We start from the raw sequence: 17,048 nt of genomic DNA on the forward strand, positions 1-17,048 counted from the left end.
TTGTCAGCTAAGAAAAAAAAAATTTTCACAAGGGGGAATGAAACTCTGCCTCTTCTGCCCCTTGCTCCACTTATTGCACAAAAACGAACTAAGTTTGCTGTATTACGTAACTAGAAGTGTGTCTGTGGATACATCTGACGAAGAGAGCTGTGGCTCTCAAAAGCTTATGCTACAATAAAGTTGGTTAGTCTTAAAGGTGCTACTGGACTCTTTGCTATTTTGATGACATGGTTTATGTTGTTGTTATTTCGCTTTTCTCTCTGAGATCCAAGGCAGATTGCACAGTGTGAGTGAAAATACAATATAGTCAAGCAGCTAGGACATTCATTGAGTAAAGTGCAAAAATGAACAACAAGGGGAATTCTGTCACTCGTTTTCTTTGGGCACTCTCTTAAGACCTAAAAGCTTTCTGGGTAATAATTACATAATAATAATATTTGATTTACATACCACCCTTCAGGACAACCGTTGGCGGTTGCACAGCCATTAGATATAAGTTTGCAGAGTTGCAGAGTTTGATAACAGCGCCATGGAAGTAAGTTGACAGACTTCTGTGATTCTAGCTCTATAAAAATACTTTACTACATAGTAGGATAAAAAGGGTACATTTGGTAGGAAAAACAACCATCAGTTACTGACTACATCTTGATAGTCACAACTAGGTCCTAGAGAGAGAAAAACTTAGACTGCATGGTCTAGTGAGGTAGTAGAAGTGGACTGTAGTAGCAGAGGACTGAACAAAGAGCAATAAAACCTTAGTATATGTTGCCAGCTAATTGTCCCCCAATAAACTGGCTCATCCAATAGACAATCCTGGATTCTCTCATTAAGACTAAAGACACCCACTTCCTCTGGTGGGAACTTTTCTCGAAGCCTAAGTGGCCCTATGCAAACTAGCTATCTGACTAAACAAAACAGAACAACAATTTAACTCTTTCATGACTGAGCGTAGGACACTTGCAAAAATTCCAACAACCCCTTCTCAAGTTCTGAAGCTCAGGTCATGAAAGTTCTTCTTCTTGTGTAGCTGATCCAACTTCTCCTTCTCAGGTGGTTTGATGAGAGTACCTGCAGCATATAAACATTTGTTTAATTTGTGTATGCCAAAGTCTTTGAGTAGATGGAGGATGAATTCCAGCTCATTGCAGGCTTGTGCTTCAGTGGTAGGCTTGATCACTAGATGTTGCCTTTGGCTTGTCAAGCTGCTTTGGTTGTTTTCAAGTTGCTTTCCCTCAGTGAGGTTGAGATAAGCTTGTTCCATTGATGTGTCGTTTCCTGTGGCATTCTGCATTCCAAGAGACTGTAGAAGGTTGAAGATTTCATCTTTCTGGCTTAGGGGAAAATTTGCATGTTAGTTTATCAATTTGTAATCCAAGACATTCACTCAGTTTTGTGAGAGATATTAAGTCCATGTCCCTGTTCAGGTATTTAGAATTTTCCTTTGCATCCTTTCTGTTTTCACAACACAAAATCACATTCTCATCCAAGATTATCAGGTATTGAAACTTTCCATTCTTTAATTTTGCAAACAGGCTTGGTTCTGCCTTTCCTGGTTGGAAGTATGTCCTTCGTAATAGCATAGTCAGTTTCTCTTTGGAAAATCCTGCTTTGATTTTAAAGTATTCAACATGCATTTCCTTGTGGTTTGCTACACTGAGCATAGCTCTCATTGTAATTTGCTCAGAGATGGTTATTTTTGCAGCTTCAAAGTTAGGCTCAGGTTGCATACTTGCACATGGCTTCAAGTTTGGTGCCTTTGTTAGTTGTTGAGACTGACTCACATTAGTTTCCTCTGACTCACCCATTCCTGCCCCTTCTGAACCCTGGTTTTCTGCCTTCCCTTTTGGCAAGGGAACTGCTTGCTTTTCTCCCTCAGTTCAGTTGTTCACTCATAGGTAGAAGTTGACAGAAGTAACTAGTCAAACAATAGGATTACTGATCAGCAGCAGCGCCAGGGTTTTTGCGCCCGCAGCTGGCCGGCCGCCCCCGCGCACCAGCCTGCGTGATGATGTCACGTGTGACATCATCACGGATGCACGCGTGCTGCCGGCCCGATCGCTGCGGCGGGCGGCTGGGACAGCGTGCAGGTGGCCTCCGCGCTCTCCCGCTCAGTTGCTCTGTGCCGCCACAGACGCCTGCCCACAGCTGCTGTGCCCAGGCGGGGGTGTGTGCTGGCGGCGGCGCGGGGCGGGAGGGCTAGGAGGCTGCAGCTCTGTGACGTGCGCTTCCACCCCCCGCACCTCCCCCAGTGCTCCCTCCGGCACCCCATGCCCTGAGGCCACTGCCTACCTGGCCTCGGCATGCCAGCCCTGCTACTGATATAGAGAGATATTCTCCTGCGCCCCCCCCCCTTTGCATTTAGGCGCGAAAGCCTAAAAAGTTACATGAGAACAAAAAGCAGTTAAGTCTGAGATAAGGTACACAGTGGAATCTTCTCTCCTGTGAAGTAGATACATTTCAGCACCCAGCTGCAAGCTCTCAGCCAAGGCCACACAGAAATGAAAGCGCATATTTCTTAGAGATAAGGGAGAGCTTGCTAGCTCCTTTGGCAATTAATATCAGCAGTTTGGACACCCTCAGGAGTCTTCTCATAAAATGCATAAGATACAGTATTTGACTTAACATAACATGCAGTGTAAAATGCAGCAGACCACAGTGGTAGAATTGTCTACATCATTCTCAGTATAAAAGTCAGAAGCAAGGCATGTAACAACAGTGGCATGGATGCTGGCGTACATGGCACACACATAAATCTTTGTGTGAGTTTCTGCATAAGGAATTGGAACAGATGTGGTTGTATCATGCATCTTGACTGTGGAGAGTAGATTTTATGGTATACTCTGCATGGTAGCTTGAAGCATGGAGATGTGTAGCTGTCAGTGGGCTTCCAATACAAGCAGTGCTTAATTGCATAATTGCACAGTAGCAGTAAAGTTCTCACATGGTATCTAAAGTTCAGCAGTGTGATGGTTATCAGTTGGGTGGTGAGAGGCTTCTGTTCCCGCATGGAGTTGGGCAGTGGCGTTGTTTTATGCTCCATGAAGAGTTCTTTTAATTTATCTCAATTTTAATTCTTGTTTTAACTTCTATTTTCTTCTTTCTGGTTTACTGGTTGTGGATTGTTATCTTAAAGTAGCTTCTTTGGCAGGCTTGAGTGTTTTGGAATGTTGCTTTATGTCCTTGCGAGAATGCTGATTTGGTTTAAATAGTTTTTCTGTTGTGTGAGAGGCAGGCAATGGGGGAGTTGGAAGAGAGGTTGCCCTTTTGAGGACCCTTCCTTGCCTTTTCCCAAGCAAGCTAAGCTCGATGATTTTTTTAAAATGTAATATTAAGATGAGTAATAGATTTAATGTCTTGCAGGAGAGCAGTGATATTGAGGACCCACGGCCTACAGAAGTGGAGGATAGCCTATTAGGAGACTGTAGCCTTTTGACTCTCAACAATTTAATAAAGTTATGTCCTCCTTAGATAGATTACATGAATTGGCGGAATCTCTTCAGGAAGTTAATGGGAATATGGCTACTTTAAATATACTAACACCACAGACATATTTGATTGTGAAGACTGCAGAATATTTATGAGAAAATAGAGAACCTGACTACTTTAATTACGAAAGCAACTGCTCAGAACGTGGCACCTCCTACAGATAATAATAGGAGAGTCAAGAGGGGCTGTGCCCACCCAAGTGGAATGCCTGTGAGTAATGTAAAGCAAAAAGAAAAACAAGTGGTTTCTTGATCAAATTAAACCTGAATTCTCCCTAGAAGATAAAATGACAAAATTGAGGCTATTGTGCTTTGGTCACATCATGAGAAGGCAAGATTCTCTGGAAAAGACAATAATGCTAGGAAAAGTGGAAGGCAGTAGGAAAAGGGGAAGACCTAAAACGAGATGGCTTGACTCAATAAAAGAAGCCACGTCCTCCAGTTTGCAGGAGCTGAGCAAGTCTGTTAATGATAGGATGCTTGGGAGGTCTTTCATTCATAGGGTTGCCATAAGTCGGAAGTGACTTGTCGGCACATAACACACACACACACACACACACACACAATGTAAAGCAAAGACTGACTCGTGCAGGGTTGTTCTGAATATTTACCTTTTTAGAGGTTGTATTTGATCAGCATTTGATCAGAGATCACATAGCGGTATTATTAGAACAAAGGATCAAGTAGTGTCGACCTAAAGTACTATGAATGATTGATGGGTTCCATTCACTCTAACAGATTGATGCTTCTCTCCTTTTCATCTAGAATCCTGTCTTTGATTATGGCTAAGGGGTCATTTTGTAGAAAAAGAGCTGCAGGAATTCATTAGCATAACTCATTAGCATAACTTATTAGCATATGCCACGCCCCTTGCCACCCCCGGAAGTGTGTCATTAGCATAATTGATTTGATCGAGCCCGAAATAGCTAGGATTTGGCTTCTGTCAGATGGGGGAGTGTTTCTCCACCTGGCAGTAGCCCAATCAGGGCCGTTTTGGCCCCAATCCAGGCCGAAAAGGGCACAAAATGGCCATTTTGGGCACGTTTTCGCCTGGATTGGGCCCAAAATGGCCCAGATCAGGTTGGTGCTGGGGAGGGGAGGGGTCCCCCGCCAGGCACTGGCCTAATCCTGGCGGGTTTGGCCCTGATCTCAGCCGAAACGGAACCCAAATGGCCAAAAATGGGGACGATTTGGGCCCGGATCAGGGCCAAAACAGCCTGGACTAGGTCAGTGCCAAGCGAGGGAGGGTTCCCCCACCAGGCACCAACCCGATCCCGGCCGTTCTGGCCCTGATCCCAGTGGAATTGGCCCAAAATGGTCAAAAGTGACCATTTGGGGCCCTGATTGAGGCCAAAAAGGCCCACATTGGGTTGGTGCCGGGCAGGGGACATTTCTCTCACCCAGCACCGACCCGATCCGGGCTCAAAAGGGCCCCACCCACCAACCCAGCACCGAAACATCCTAAAATGGCCAAAAGTCAGTTGGGCGTGGCCACTTGACACGTGACCTGTTGGGGGAACTGCCAGAACAGTGTTCCGGAGCATTCAAAATGAGCCCTGGCTAAGGCTGAGTGGTTGTGTTCATATGGCATTTTCCCTCAGAATTTTTCCTTTGCTCTCTTCTAATAGCATTCAGCCCCAAAGGCCAAAGAATTTGCCCACCTCGGGTGGGCTAGAAGGGAACGAGAACTTGCTAATTAATCTAACATCTTCGGTCAATCATATGCGTTTCCAACATAAGGAGAGGAGAAATTAATGGATTGGCTTTTAAGAAACAGTTACAATTTTCTATGCTTAAAAATGATGAAGATCTTAATGCAGTTTATAATTTTTTAAAATCATTTTGAGATCTGCCAAGGTTAGAACAGTTAGATATTATTCCTTGTATGCAACAGCTTTAAGCTAAATTAATTAAAATGAGACAGCAAAATGTAAAACGGGAGTGAATCAAAAGTATTAAAACAAAGCAGGGCGAAGGAAACAAAGGAAATTTTTAAGACTCTTCCTGACTGTTTAAAAGAAAAAAGAACTATGGAATTAGGGAAGGCTTCACTAGGCCAAAATAAAAATGATTCCCAATATCCATCTGAACCAGTGAGCAGTATCATCCTGTATATAGAGAAAAAAATCTTGTAGAGATAGTTTCCCTCACAAGGTGATCAGCCTTCTGCCCCTATTCCTGTTGAACTAATCATTCAGATATGGCCCAAGAATGGAAGTGCTGTCCCAATGGTGCCTGGCATTGAACAGCCTGATAACATGTGACTACTTGAGGTGAATCAGTATAAAATATTGAGCTGAAATATGGCTGATTGGAATACTAAAATACAGTTACCCAGGGCTTTTTTTCAGGGGGAACGTGGGGGAACGGAGTTCCGGAACCTCTTGAAAATGGTCACATGGCTGGTGGCCCCGCCCCCTGATCTCCAGACAGAGGGGAGTTGAGATTGCCCTCTGTCTGGAGATCAGGGGGCGGAGCCACCAGCCATGTGACCATTTTCTCCGAGGGCAACCCACTGAGTTCCACCACCTCTTTTCCCAGAAAAAAAGCCCTGCAGTTACCACATGTCAGCTTGTTCTTACCTCAATAAGAAACTAGGGCCTTAAAAATATATCTCCTGGGATATATTCCATTCACTAGGAATGTTTGTCAAGGGAGAGCCATGTCTTACTCCTATTGCTTTAAATATCGCTTCAGCTAAAGTTCTGCTTTCTCGTGATTTGGTTTTGGCTGTTCTGGTCATTTTGGACAAGTATCCTCTGAATTTTACCATCTCCTGCTAGTATAGTAGCCATAAATGAAAATTGGAATGTGCTAGTGGGCTGATATGATGAATTAATGGAGAGTTATCCAGACCCAATGGTTATTCTAACAGAAGATTTTAATGCTAGAATTGGCAGAGATGATGAAGCCTTATTAGTCGCTTGGTTGGGGTCCAATGTTGACAATACTTTATTTCCCTTAATGCCTGCTAGGTCTTTAATGGACACACCGGTATCGATAGAGCAGGTTTGTTGAGGCTTCTTGAATTTTCTTTGTCAAGGGGACATTATATTGAATCTGTGTATGGAAATTGACCAGAGGGGTGATTTTACTTTTTTGGGTTCTAGGCAGATGAGAGTCTTTCATAATTTTTGATCATTGGCGTTCTAAAAAGGAAAGAAAGGAGTTGGATGGATGAGAGTGAAACTCTGTAGATGTGGTTACCACAACAGTGAATGTCTCATCTCTGGAAGCTACCAAAATTACCATATTAGGTAGGAGAACCTGAGGAAAACAGTTGTGCAAATTTATATACAGGGGCTTTCAGATATCTTTCTTGACCCTACACCACCACGGGTAGAAGGACAGCAAAAAAAGGTTTCAAACAATTAAGAAACAGTACTTTAAATTGTGACCAGAAACAAATTGGAAAACATTTTCATATGCCTTAAAAATATGAATGTTCTCATTCATCAGGTTGACAACTTGACCATTACACATGAAAACTTTAAACTAGAACTTGAAACCAGTCATACAGAAAAGATAGACGAACTGAAGAAGGAATTTGAATCATCCTTTTCAGGCAAGTTATTTGTCGTATTTTCTTTAATTTGTGTTCAATGCTCCGGTGCATTATTGTTGGAGACAGCGTTTTCCCCAGGGCTTTTTTTGAGCTGGAATGTCCTGGAACAACATTCAGGCACCTTTTTAAAATACCCCCATGACCACGTGAGTATTTTTAAAATGGCCTTTTTGGGCCGGTGCTGGGCGGGGGAACGCTCCACCACCCTGCACGGGCTGATCCTGGCCATTTTGGCCCCAATCCAGGCCATTTCGGCGCCATTTTTGCATTTTGGGGTACATTTCAGGCCCAAAACTTCCAGGATTGGGGCCAAAACGGCCAGGATCGGGTCTCTACCTGGCAAGAGAACACCCCCCCCACCTGGGAGTGGCCCAATCGTGGCCATTTTAGGCCCCTTTCAGCCATATTTGGCTCAATTCAGGCCCCAAATGACCAGCATTGGGCCCCTACCAGGTGGGGGAAGAGTCCTTCACCCTGCAGCAACCCGATCTTGGTCATTTTGGGCCCCTTCAGCCATTTTGGGCCCCTTCAGCCATTTTGGGCCCAATTCGGGCCCAAAATGGTCAGGATCGGGCTCAAAATGGCTAGGATTGGGCTGCTGCAGGGTGAAGGACTCTTCCCCCACCTGGTAGGGGCCCAATGCTGGCCATTTGGCGCGTACGCATTTTGACATACCCACCACCTCCTTCTGGGAGTTGCCCTGGGTGAGAGTTCCCCCACCTCTTTCCCCAGAAAAAAAGCCCTGGTTTTCCCTATGTGGTACTCTTGGGTTTCCGAAAGTGGCTGGGGCCATTGTAAGTCAAGGCGATCAGGAGGACTGGTAAACACCCAGACTTTCATTAATCAATGTGTGGTTCCATACCTCCTTCAGGATTTCATTCCTCCCAGGAAGTGCAAGAAAAGAGGTATTCTATTTGGCTCTGCCTCCTATAGCAGCTGTTCTGATTTTGGCTTCACCTCCTGTGGCAGCCGTTCTAGAGTGGCGCTCACCACCTGTTCCCAAAATTCCAAAGGTGCCTGTAAGCTGAAAAAGATTGGGGACCTGTCAATTGTAGGCAATATTTGTGTTATAACATCAAACATACCTAATGTTTATCATCTTCCATTCTAATAAGATCAACATGTGTTTTCCCTACCAAAATGATTATCTGATTTTCCTGTTTACTGAATATCTTATAATCTAGGAAGGGTAACGAAGATTCTAACATTAAGCAAACAGACTCTCCTTTACACATTTTTCAGAGCTCAAGAATGCCCATGAATCAGAAAGAAAGACACTTGAAGAATCTTTCCAAGCGAAACAAGAGGAACTAGAGGTTTGGGGTTTTTCTTTTGTTAAATAAAGTTATTTATTATTAAATAAAGCTGTAATCTGATCAACAGTGCAATCTGTATGTATCTTAGGTTTGTAACTTGTTCTGTTTCCTTCTGAAGTCTCACTCCATTTCTTACCCTTCTTGCTTAAACCTGTATTTCTTGATCACACCAGCTAACTAGTCCAGACCTTCATTCTCTAAACTATGATCTAGCTCCTCAATTTCCATTGAAACCTAATTTGAATTCCTATTACTTTAATATTTGTTACTTTTTTGTTGTAAAAAAGTTTCCAAAAAGCCCACTTAGCTACATCATTAACTTTTCTTTAAAAATTAATTGCTGGCTGTATGCTCAGGTACAGACTATAAATCTGAGTCCGTGATTTGGCTCCAGCACTTTTCTTTACAGCACTCTTATTTCTTCTTTCGTCTGCCGCTATGCCGGAGTCTGTAAGACCAATTTGAAGACTGGCTTTAGTTGAATGGATTGATAGTAATTCAAGTTATTTTACCTTTCAGAAAAAAATTGCCGAGTTACAGAGTGAAAATGATTCCTTGAATGAAAAGCTGAAGTTGGAAGAGCAAAAACGAATAGCCAAAGAAAAAGCAAATCTTGTAAGTCCTAAATTGGACTAAAATCTAAATGTACAGCTGAACACAACCTCTGCATAAATTTAAAGGTCTTTACTTAGTATCTAAATGCCTCTGCCATTTTGTTGTCCATCCTAACATGAGCAATCTCTGTTGTGAAAGATTTCTACGTATTCTAAAGTATTAGCAAGTAAGAGCATGGAAAAATCTCCACTGGCACACATGAAATTAGATTTAATGGTATGCTTTTATCAGTAAGTCTACTATGCTCAATTTGCTGTAAACAAAGACTATGGTCAGCTCTCTTGATAGCTTGAAGCATAAATTAGAGTTGAACAACAAATTTCTGAGGAACAGTCTTTCTTGTAAGAACAGACTTTATTTTGTGTTCTGTTGCCTCTTGTGACACTAAGATCTTTGCTATAAAATTTTAGCACTCCAGTGCAGCTACAATAAACTAATATTAACATTTCTCAGAATAGCATGTTAAATTTATGCTTTGATGTATTTTCATATTATGTATCTAACGATTAATGCACATTTTTATCTTGCTATCTTTTGATTGCCAATGCCTGGCACCACTGACTTTTCTTCAGAATTTTGCCTTCGTTAAACTTTAACTATTGCATCACTTCCTCCTTTCCAGACAAACTTGGCAGATTCCATAAGTTAATACAACTTAAGTTGGAAAATATTAAGCAGCACTTGGAAACATTGTTTTCCTCTTAAAGTATTTCGGCTTTTGATTTCAGAATCTTTAGCATTTGGATGAATATGTTGGGTGTGTCTAAAAGACGCATTCTTCTTAATTGTTTTTTTTTACTTTGCATTTATTGCTAACAGTAAAAAAAAGATTTAATAGGAAACAGGCATTAAGATATTTTTGGACACATGTAGTCATCTAAACACAATTGTGTATAATTTATTTTTTGGATATATGCACTTATATTGTTGAGTCCTCAAAAATAATTTTGTCTGATACACTTGTAACCTTAAACACAGTTTGTATTTAAAATTGACTTGTTCTTCAAGAGCTGCTAACACTTTTTACACCATCATTATATTTTAGCTATAAAACAACTTGGGAGAGGTTTGATGGGTTTTCTTTTCTTCTTTCACAATACAGCTTTTTGTAGTTTCAGAGTTGGAGTCCATGTGAAGTTCTTGTGTGTTTTTCTTTAGGTTGATCCAGAAATAACTTACTAAAAGACCGCAATAGAATCCTGACCTGCGCCATTTGTCATCGCTTACACCAAATACGTTTACAATAATAGCTTCCATTTCAAATGGGGCTGTAAAGCCAGTCTTTAAAGTGCCTTCCAAAAACATTTGTTTTAAGACTTTTTTTTCTTTTTACTTATTCCTTCATACATATACTTCTGTGTGAGATATATTAGGTAAATAATGTGTTGATACATTGATTTTTGTTCCACATTAGCTTAGACAGTCTATGTTAAATACCAAACATGTTTTCCATGCATCTGGGAAAGATGTGTCTTTAAACTTTTCTGGATGTAATTTTTCAGAAAAACCCTCAAATCATGTATTTGGAACAAGAACTGGAAAGTTTAAAAGCAGTGATGGAGATCAAGAATGAGAAACTACATCAGCAAGATATCAAATTGTTAAAGATGGAAAAATTGGTAAGATTTTTCTGGGTGTGGTAGAGTCTTCTAAAATCTGGATTGGTGCATATTTTTGCACCATTAGCACTATGCTTATAACTCTGATACTGAAATAATTTGAATAGGCGCACCAGTATCTTCTTAGGGAAGTTAATGCAAATCAGACATTAACTAATTTCAGGAAGCAAAATTTAACCTTGAGAGAACACGCATTTTTTTTCCATATGTTTGCAGGGTGACTGATCCGCAATCCGAATGGGTTACTTAGGCTAAGGAGATAAGATTTTGTGAAGCAGTAACCATTTTTAAAAAGGCAACTATGAGCAGAAGACTGCTTCTTGAGTCAAACTCTTTCCATAAAGTTTTTCTCAAGACTGTAGGTGGTATTGCATGAGGAACCGATTTCTCAATTGTGTAAGACTCTGTCAAGAAAATAGATGTTAACTGTTTATACTTGTAACAGAACACTATAGTTTCTATTTCTGAAGGAATGGCAGAATCTAGCCTTCTATCCATGTTTTTTTTACAAGTCTGCTTTACGGTTGCTATAGGTTTTTTAGTTATGTCTGCTTTGTTTTTGAGTTCAATCAAATGGCATCATACAGTGACCTGATTTCACCTATGTACGTCTATCAAGTAACTTTTGTTAATGCACTTTCTCTGCCAGGAGGAAAACCACACCGCCTTAGTTGAGAAATGGAGGAAACTTCAGCAGGAGAATGAAGAATTAAAGGCTCGAATGGACAAACACATGGAGCTTTCCAGGTAATTTAAAGAGCAGCTTAGAGGTGTCTCATCTTTGCCATGCACGATAGCTGCAGTACGGTAATGGAAGGAGGCTTTAGAATACAGGAGGAGGTTGAGTGCCATGAACTCCCCTGAGCTTGTGTGGGAAGGTGAGGGCTTCAGTCGAAACATGCAAGAGCCCAGCCCCTTGGCAAATGAAGAGCAACAGGCCCAAAGGCTCTGGAACCCTTCTTGTCCATTTCAGTGTGATTTGCACAGGAGCTCAACTTTGGAAGATGACTTAACGTCCTTGAAAGTACAAACAGCTTGGGAGTCCTGTTGAAATACCAATGGCTCATAAACGGTCTAGGAATGTGTGTTTGAGCAGAAGGGAGAACATTTTGTTTAAGATAGAGCATTAACAGCTGTGGTTTAGTGATAGTTCAGGCTACTTGTACTTGGCATAAGACAACTGGTCACAAACACTGTGTGGTAACTTTTTTCTTGAGCTGCGTAACACAACTTAAAATTTACCCTTCCGTTTTCCTTATTGATGCTGCCCCTGTGCTTCCCTTGCACCTGGGAGCAGCTGAGTGCTGTGCTTATCCTCCCCACCCTGCCCCACCCCTGGCTCCAGCAGCAGAGTTCTTTATGTTGCATCCTTTGGGAGCAGCTTGGCTTTGCCTTCTAGCGCTTAGAACCCAGAAAACAGGGCAAGCAATGCACAGCATACCTCCAGCCTTTGCCTGTGGGAAACTGCTCTTTAGGGGCCAAGCAGATAAGTGACGTATCATGGTGCTGAGTACATCACAGTTTACTAACTCCAAAGCTAGACAGTGGAAAAGAGCTTGAGTCCGGTAGCACCTATAAGACTAACAAAATTAGTGGTAGTGTATGAGCTTTCGTGAGCCACAGCTCACTTCTTCAGATATCCTACTGCTCATTTTGTGAGTCTTGTAGGTGCTACTGGACTCTTGCTCTTTTCCACTGCTGCAGACAGACTAGCACGGCTACCCGTCTTGATCAAACCTAGACAATAAGTGTGTGGCTTCTTCTCATCCGCCACTCTCCCTTCTCCCTCCCCAGACAACTTTCCACGGAGCAGGCAGTTTTACAAGAGTCCTTGGAGAAAGAATCCAAAGTAAACAAACGCCTGTCGATGGAAAATGAAGAACTTCTGTGGAAGCTACACAATGGCGATCTGTGCAGCCCACGAAAACTGTCCCCTTCTACTCCTCCGATGCCTTTTCAGTCTCCAAGGAATTCTGGCTCCTTCTCCAGCCCAACTGTTTCACCGAGATGACACTCCTGTGAGGAGCCACTCATCTCGTACAGACATTTCATCCATGAGCTGAAGAACTTAAAACATGAATTGAGGGAGCAAAGAGCTACATTAGTTGTATATGATTGCAATGAAACTGGAAACTGCTGTCATGAGTAACAGGTGCAAAACACACTGAGAGCTCCGAAGTAGGGCTCACCAATGCTCCTCCTCATTTTAAAAAAAAAAAGACTTCGGTAATAACTTCTGGACGTTGTTGCACAAAGCACTTAAAAGAGCAAGAAAATGTCTTGTTCGTTTTTTGCCTTTCATCTAACTATAGGGAAAAAATGCTCAGGGGCTTATGAATAAATGGTCGTAATAACCTTTAATACGTTCCTCACCGTAGACACCTTTCGGAGACTCTGGGTGTGGTGTGAATGGATTGGATGTCGCACATGGGAGTGTGTCTGATGTGGCTGCCTTCACCATGTACATTGTCAAGGACGGAAGCTGAAGAATATAGTGACATATAGTTCATGAATAAAATATTGTCAGTATGCATGTTTTTTTTTTAAATCAAAGGTTTTCCCTTCACTGGACCTGACAAAAAGCTGCCTCTTGGGCTCTGCGGTTCCTCGTAATCTCTCTGCTTCAGTTCAGTAAGAGAATGAAAGGAAATGCTATTTGTTTTTGTCAGTTTAGGTCTACTACTTCATATTTGAATTTTGAATCATAATCTCTTAAACCATAATTTCAAAATGTTCATGGGCTTTTTTTTGCTTTCCTGCTTTATTCCATAAACAAATTGAATTCAGATATTCCCCTGAGCCAACCCCTCCACCGTTCTTAAAAATGCTACAGATCAGACATGCAATTTCACTTCTCCAGGCGTGATAGCCACTGTAGAAGGCTGATCTTCCCCAAGATGGCTGGTCTTCAAAGTGAAGGTGGAAACGTCCAGACGTCTGCCTCTAATCAACAAGCGCATGGGGTTGTGTCAGCCTGCCAATACATTTTTTTCATGTCTTGTGAAGATTAAAAATCCTGGATCAATTTGCACTTTTACCAGTTAATAGCTAAAAGGAGAAACCCATACCAAGGCCATCTGTAACAGATTTACCTGCCTTTCTAATTGAATTCAGGACTCACCTTCAGTTTCATTTATATAAGTTTTTTTCTTGTTTCTCCCCTCTTCCCCCAACAGAACAACAACATTAGATTGTCTTTCTGAAGTTGTATTTCGGAGATATCACTTATAATGTTTTATACCGTAGTACAAATTTGAAGATGACACAGTGCATGTCTGCTCTTGATGATCTGGTCAAAATTTTTTAGGATTTCACAGGTCTTGCAAGTACAAACACACTTTATTATGGCTAAACATTGTCTGCACTTACAGAACTAAATGGGACTGTCAAATACTATGACTTGGTGTGCAGACATCACCACAACAGCCAAGAATGAATCGTTAATTCCTTTGCCGTGGAATAGTCCACTTGTTAGCAAATGGCTGACTAAATCTTATTATTATTTTGGAATGAAGATCTTGAGAAATACTGGAGGTCTCTTTTCCTTTCCATAAAACTGGGAGTCCACAGAAATCTTCAGTAAACTTGAATAGTAAAACGTTAAACCAAATATTTTGGTCTAGGATGCAAAAATGTTGGCTCAAAGAGGAAGGTTTTAGTTACTCATTCTGTAATTATGGAAGTATCATGTACTCTGTAATATGAAAAATTCAAGGATGAAATCCTTAATTTTTACACGCTGTATGAAGTGTGCCTCCCCTGTGGAACCTTTTACTCACTCTTACCCCATTTATGGCACTGTACTTGCCGCCAGAGCTAGGGGTGTCAGCCCTTCTGAATAAACTGTTGCCCCGAAATTGAATAGAACCATGAAAATTTTGCTTTAGGCTGAAACTTGGCTTAGAAGTATGTCTTGGAGCAATTTTATTTCTTTGGCAAGAACAAATTTAATGCTATGTATACTTAAGTGTTGAAAATTAAAATAAAACTTTTTTTACTGGTTTATAAGACTCTTGCCTGGATGTTAAAACAAAATTAAAACAAGGGTAGCCAGAGGGCTAAAAAGATGTATAACTGGCCAGCTTTTTGTAACTTGTGCACCTTATGGAAAAGATGGCTTTCGTTCAGAGCAAGCCAGGGCTTCTTTCTGGGAAAAGAGGTGGTGGAACTCAGGACTGCACAGTGACGTCACTTTGGGTCTGCTGGAACAAGGGGGGAATTTTTTAAAGTTTAAATGGCCCTTGGGTGAAAATGGTCACATGGCCGGTGGCCCCGCCCCCTGATCTCCAGACAGAGGGGAGTTGAGATTGCCCTCCGCGCCGCTGAGCAGCACGGAGGGCAATCTCAACTCTCCTCTGTCTGTAGATCAGGGGGCGGGGCCACCGGCCATGTGACCATTTTCAAGAGGTGCCGGAACTCCGTTCCCCCGCGTTCCTGCTGAAAAAAAGCCCTGGAGCAAGCTGACATCAAACAATGACTGTAAAACTTCATAAACGATTAAAGTACATTTTTAATTCTCAAATCTCTGCTTAAGTATACAGGAAAATTCCTGTTAGTGAAACAAAAGGGTTAAAAAGGTATTCTTTCTGTCATTTACAATCTGGTACATCGCCATCAGGTGGCAACTGTGGAAGAAATTAAATTTCTGTCATACTAAGGATACAATGATGTCACCTTACCCCAAAATTTAATTTAGGCCATACGTCCAATTGGATGTACATCCAATGCGCTTCTGTATTAGCTGCTTGCTCAAAAAGCTGTTTCCACAGGCATATATATTCCTACCTGGATTGGACTGACCTTTTTGTGTCAAACCAAAGTTTTGTTCATTGACGTACAACTGCTGTATTCATTGCAAGAAAATCCAAAGAGACTTATGCGTAATATAATTCCTTTCAGAAATATATTGGAGAGGTTAAGAATCAAAGAGGACTTCCTTATGTGAAGTACTGACATTTGCACCAGCTGCCTATGTTCTCAAGCCAAGTAAGGGACAAACCTCTCAAAAGCATTATGGTAATTATTTATCACTCATTAACAATCTATACAATGTGTAACAATTATTTACACATTCTGTGTGGTTTTTTGCATGGCATTTCCCAGTCTTTACAGGACGTGCAGCCTGCACCATGAACCTCTTGTCTTTATTAGGTTACAGTAGGATTGCAAGATATAAAACAGCTGCTTACAGGCTCCTTAACCCTGCCGCATTCAAACCACTATGAGATTGGGATTAAGTGTGCTGTTACCCTAAAATTTCTGAAAAAATTGAGTTCAGATTTTAAACCGCTGGGTGTACTATAGAAATGTATATATACATAACATTTAATGATGCAGCTCTAACACCTTTAATATACATACTTTTTTGATCCAGAGGAGTTAGCCGTGTTAGTCTGTAGTTGCAAAATAGTAGAGTCCAGTAGCACCTTTAAGACTAACAAACTTTATTGTAGCATAAGCTTTCGAGAGCCACAGGTGCTACTGGACTCTATACTTTTTTGAGAATATGTACATAGGCTGTATGTTAAAATATGAAATAAGGAATACAATTCATATCAAAGAAAGGAACCAGCAGTGATGTTTGGCAACATTCTAACTGATGTCTGCTACCCTCTGTCAAATAAAAGCAGGAAGTGACAAGGGAGTCTTGCAGACTTAAGTCATGTGAAAAATTAAATTGGCTATGCCTTAGGTAAGCATCACCCCTGCTAATTAAAGACTTCTGTATTTAGACATGTGAATTGTGTGGGAGTGATTGTGACAAACCGAACAGACATCATTAGTGCCACATGTTTTATATGTTTATCAGTAATAATTTATATAGTGATATAATTATCAGTAAGAAGCAGCCAAATTGGTGTGCAATCTAATCCAGACTTGCAGTAACCTGTTCTAATTTTATTAACTAACTCTTTTAATTCTTCCAGTTTCTGGCGTAAAACTACAGATGCCTAGGGCAGTGTTCTATTCCTTGGAACTTTGTTTTATTTTACCTAATATTAGCTTATTTTATCTAGTTTTAATTAGTTTTATTAGGTATATTCTAGGTTTATGTTTGGCTGGATTTGTCAGCCAGTCAGCGACGACACTTTCCCCCCCGCTCCCCTCTCCTATTAACCAGAAGGGGGAGGACTATATACAGGCACCGGGCTTTTTTAGCTTTATTGACTTATTTTACTTAATTTATACCCTCCCTTTCTTCCCCAGTTAGGGAGCCATAGCAGCTTATATGATTCTCTCCTCCATCTTATCGTCACAACAGCTCCGTGTGGTAGGTTAGGCTGAGAGTATGCGCCCAGCCCAAGGTCACCAAGCAAACTTCTAGGGTAGAGCGGAAAATCAAACTTGAGTTTTCTTGATCCTAGTTTGTTACTCTAGACACTACATCACACTGGCTCTTCAAGCATTCTAAAATTGTGTTCATTTTGTATGTTTGCATTAGAACCCT

The 17,048-nt window shown here is 41.3% G+C and overlaps 1 protein-coding gene across 8 annotated transcripts in view; it reads left to right on the plus strand.

Annotated features, from left to right (window-relative positions):
• Positions 1–14,608, plus strand: part of MTUS1 (microtubule associated scaffold protein 1) — a 154,943-nt gene extending 140,335 nt beyond the window's left edge. For all 8 annotated transcript variants that reach the window (XM_054989687.1, XM_054989689.1, XM_054989686.1 and 5 more), the window contains 6 exons: positions 6,945–7,050; positions 8,293–8,366; positions 8,886–8,981; positions 10,484–10,600; positions 11,250–11,347; positions 12,395–14,608. In XM_054989687.1, coding sequence (XP_054845662.1) covers positions 6,945–7,050; positions 8,293–8,366; positions 8,886–8,981; positions 10,484–10,600; positions 11,250–11,347; positions 12,395–12,611 — 708 coding nt within the window. In that variant the 3' untranslated portion in view covers positions 12,612–14,608. The remainder of the gene's footprint in view (positions 1–6,944; positions 7,051–8,292; positions 8,367–8,885; positions 8,982–10,483; positions 10,601–11,249; positions 11,348–12,394) is intronic.
• Positions 14,609–17,048: the final 2,440 nt, after the last annotated feature.

This window comes from Eublepharis macularius, chromosome 10 (genome assembly GCF_028583425.1).
Source record: "Eublepharis macularius isolate TG4126 chromosome 10, MPM_Emac_v1.0, whole genome shotgun sequence".
Taxonomy (NCBI): domain Eukaryota; kingdom Metazoa; phylum Chordata; class Lepidosauria; order Squamata; family Eublepharidae; genus Eublepharis; species Eublepharis macularius.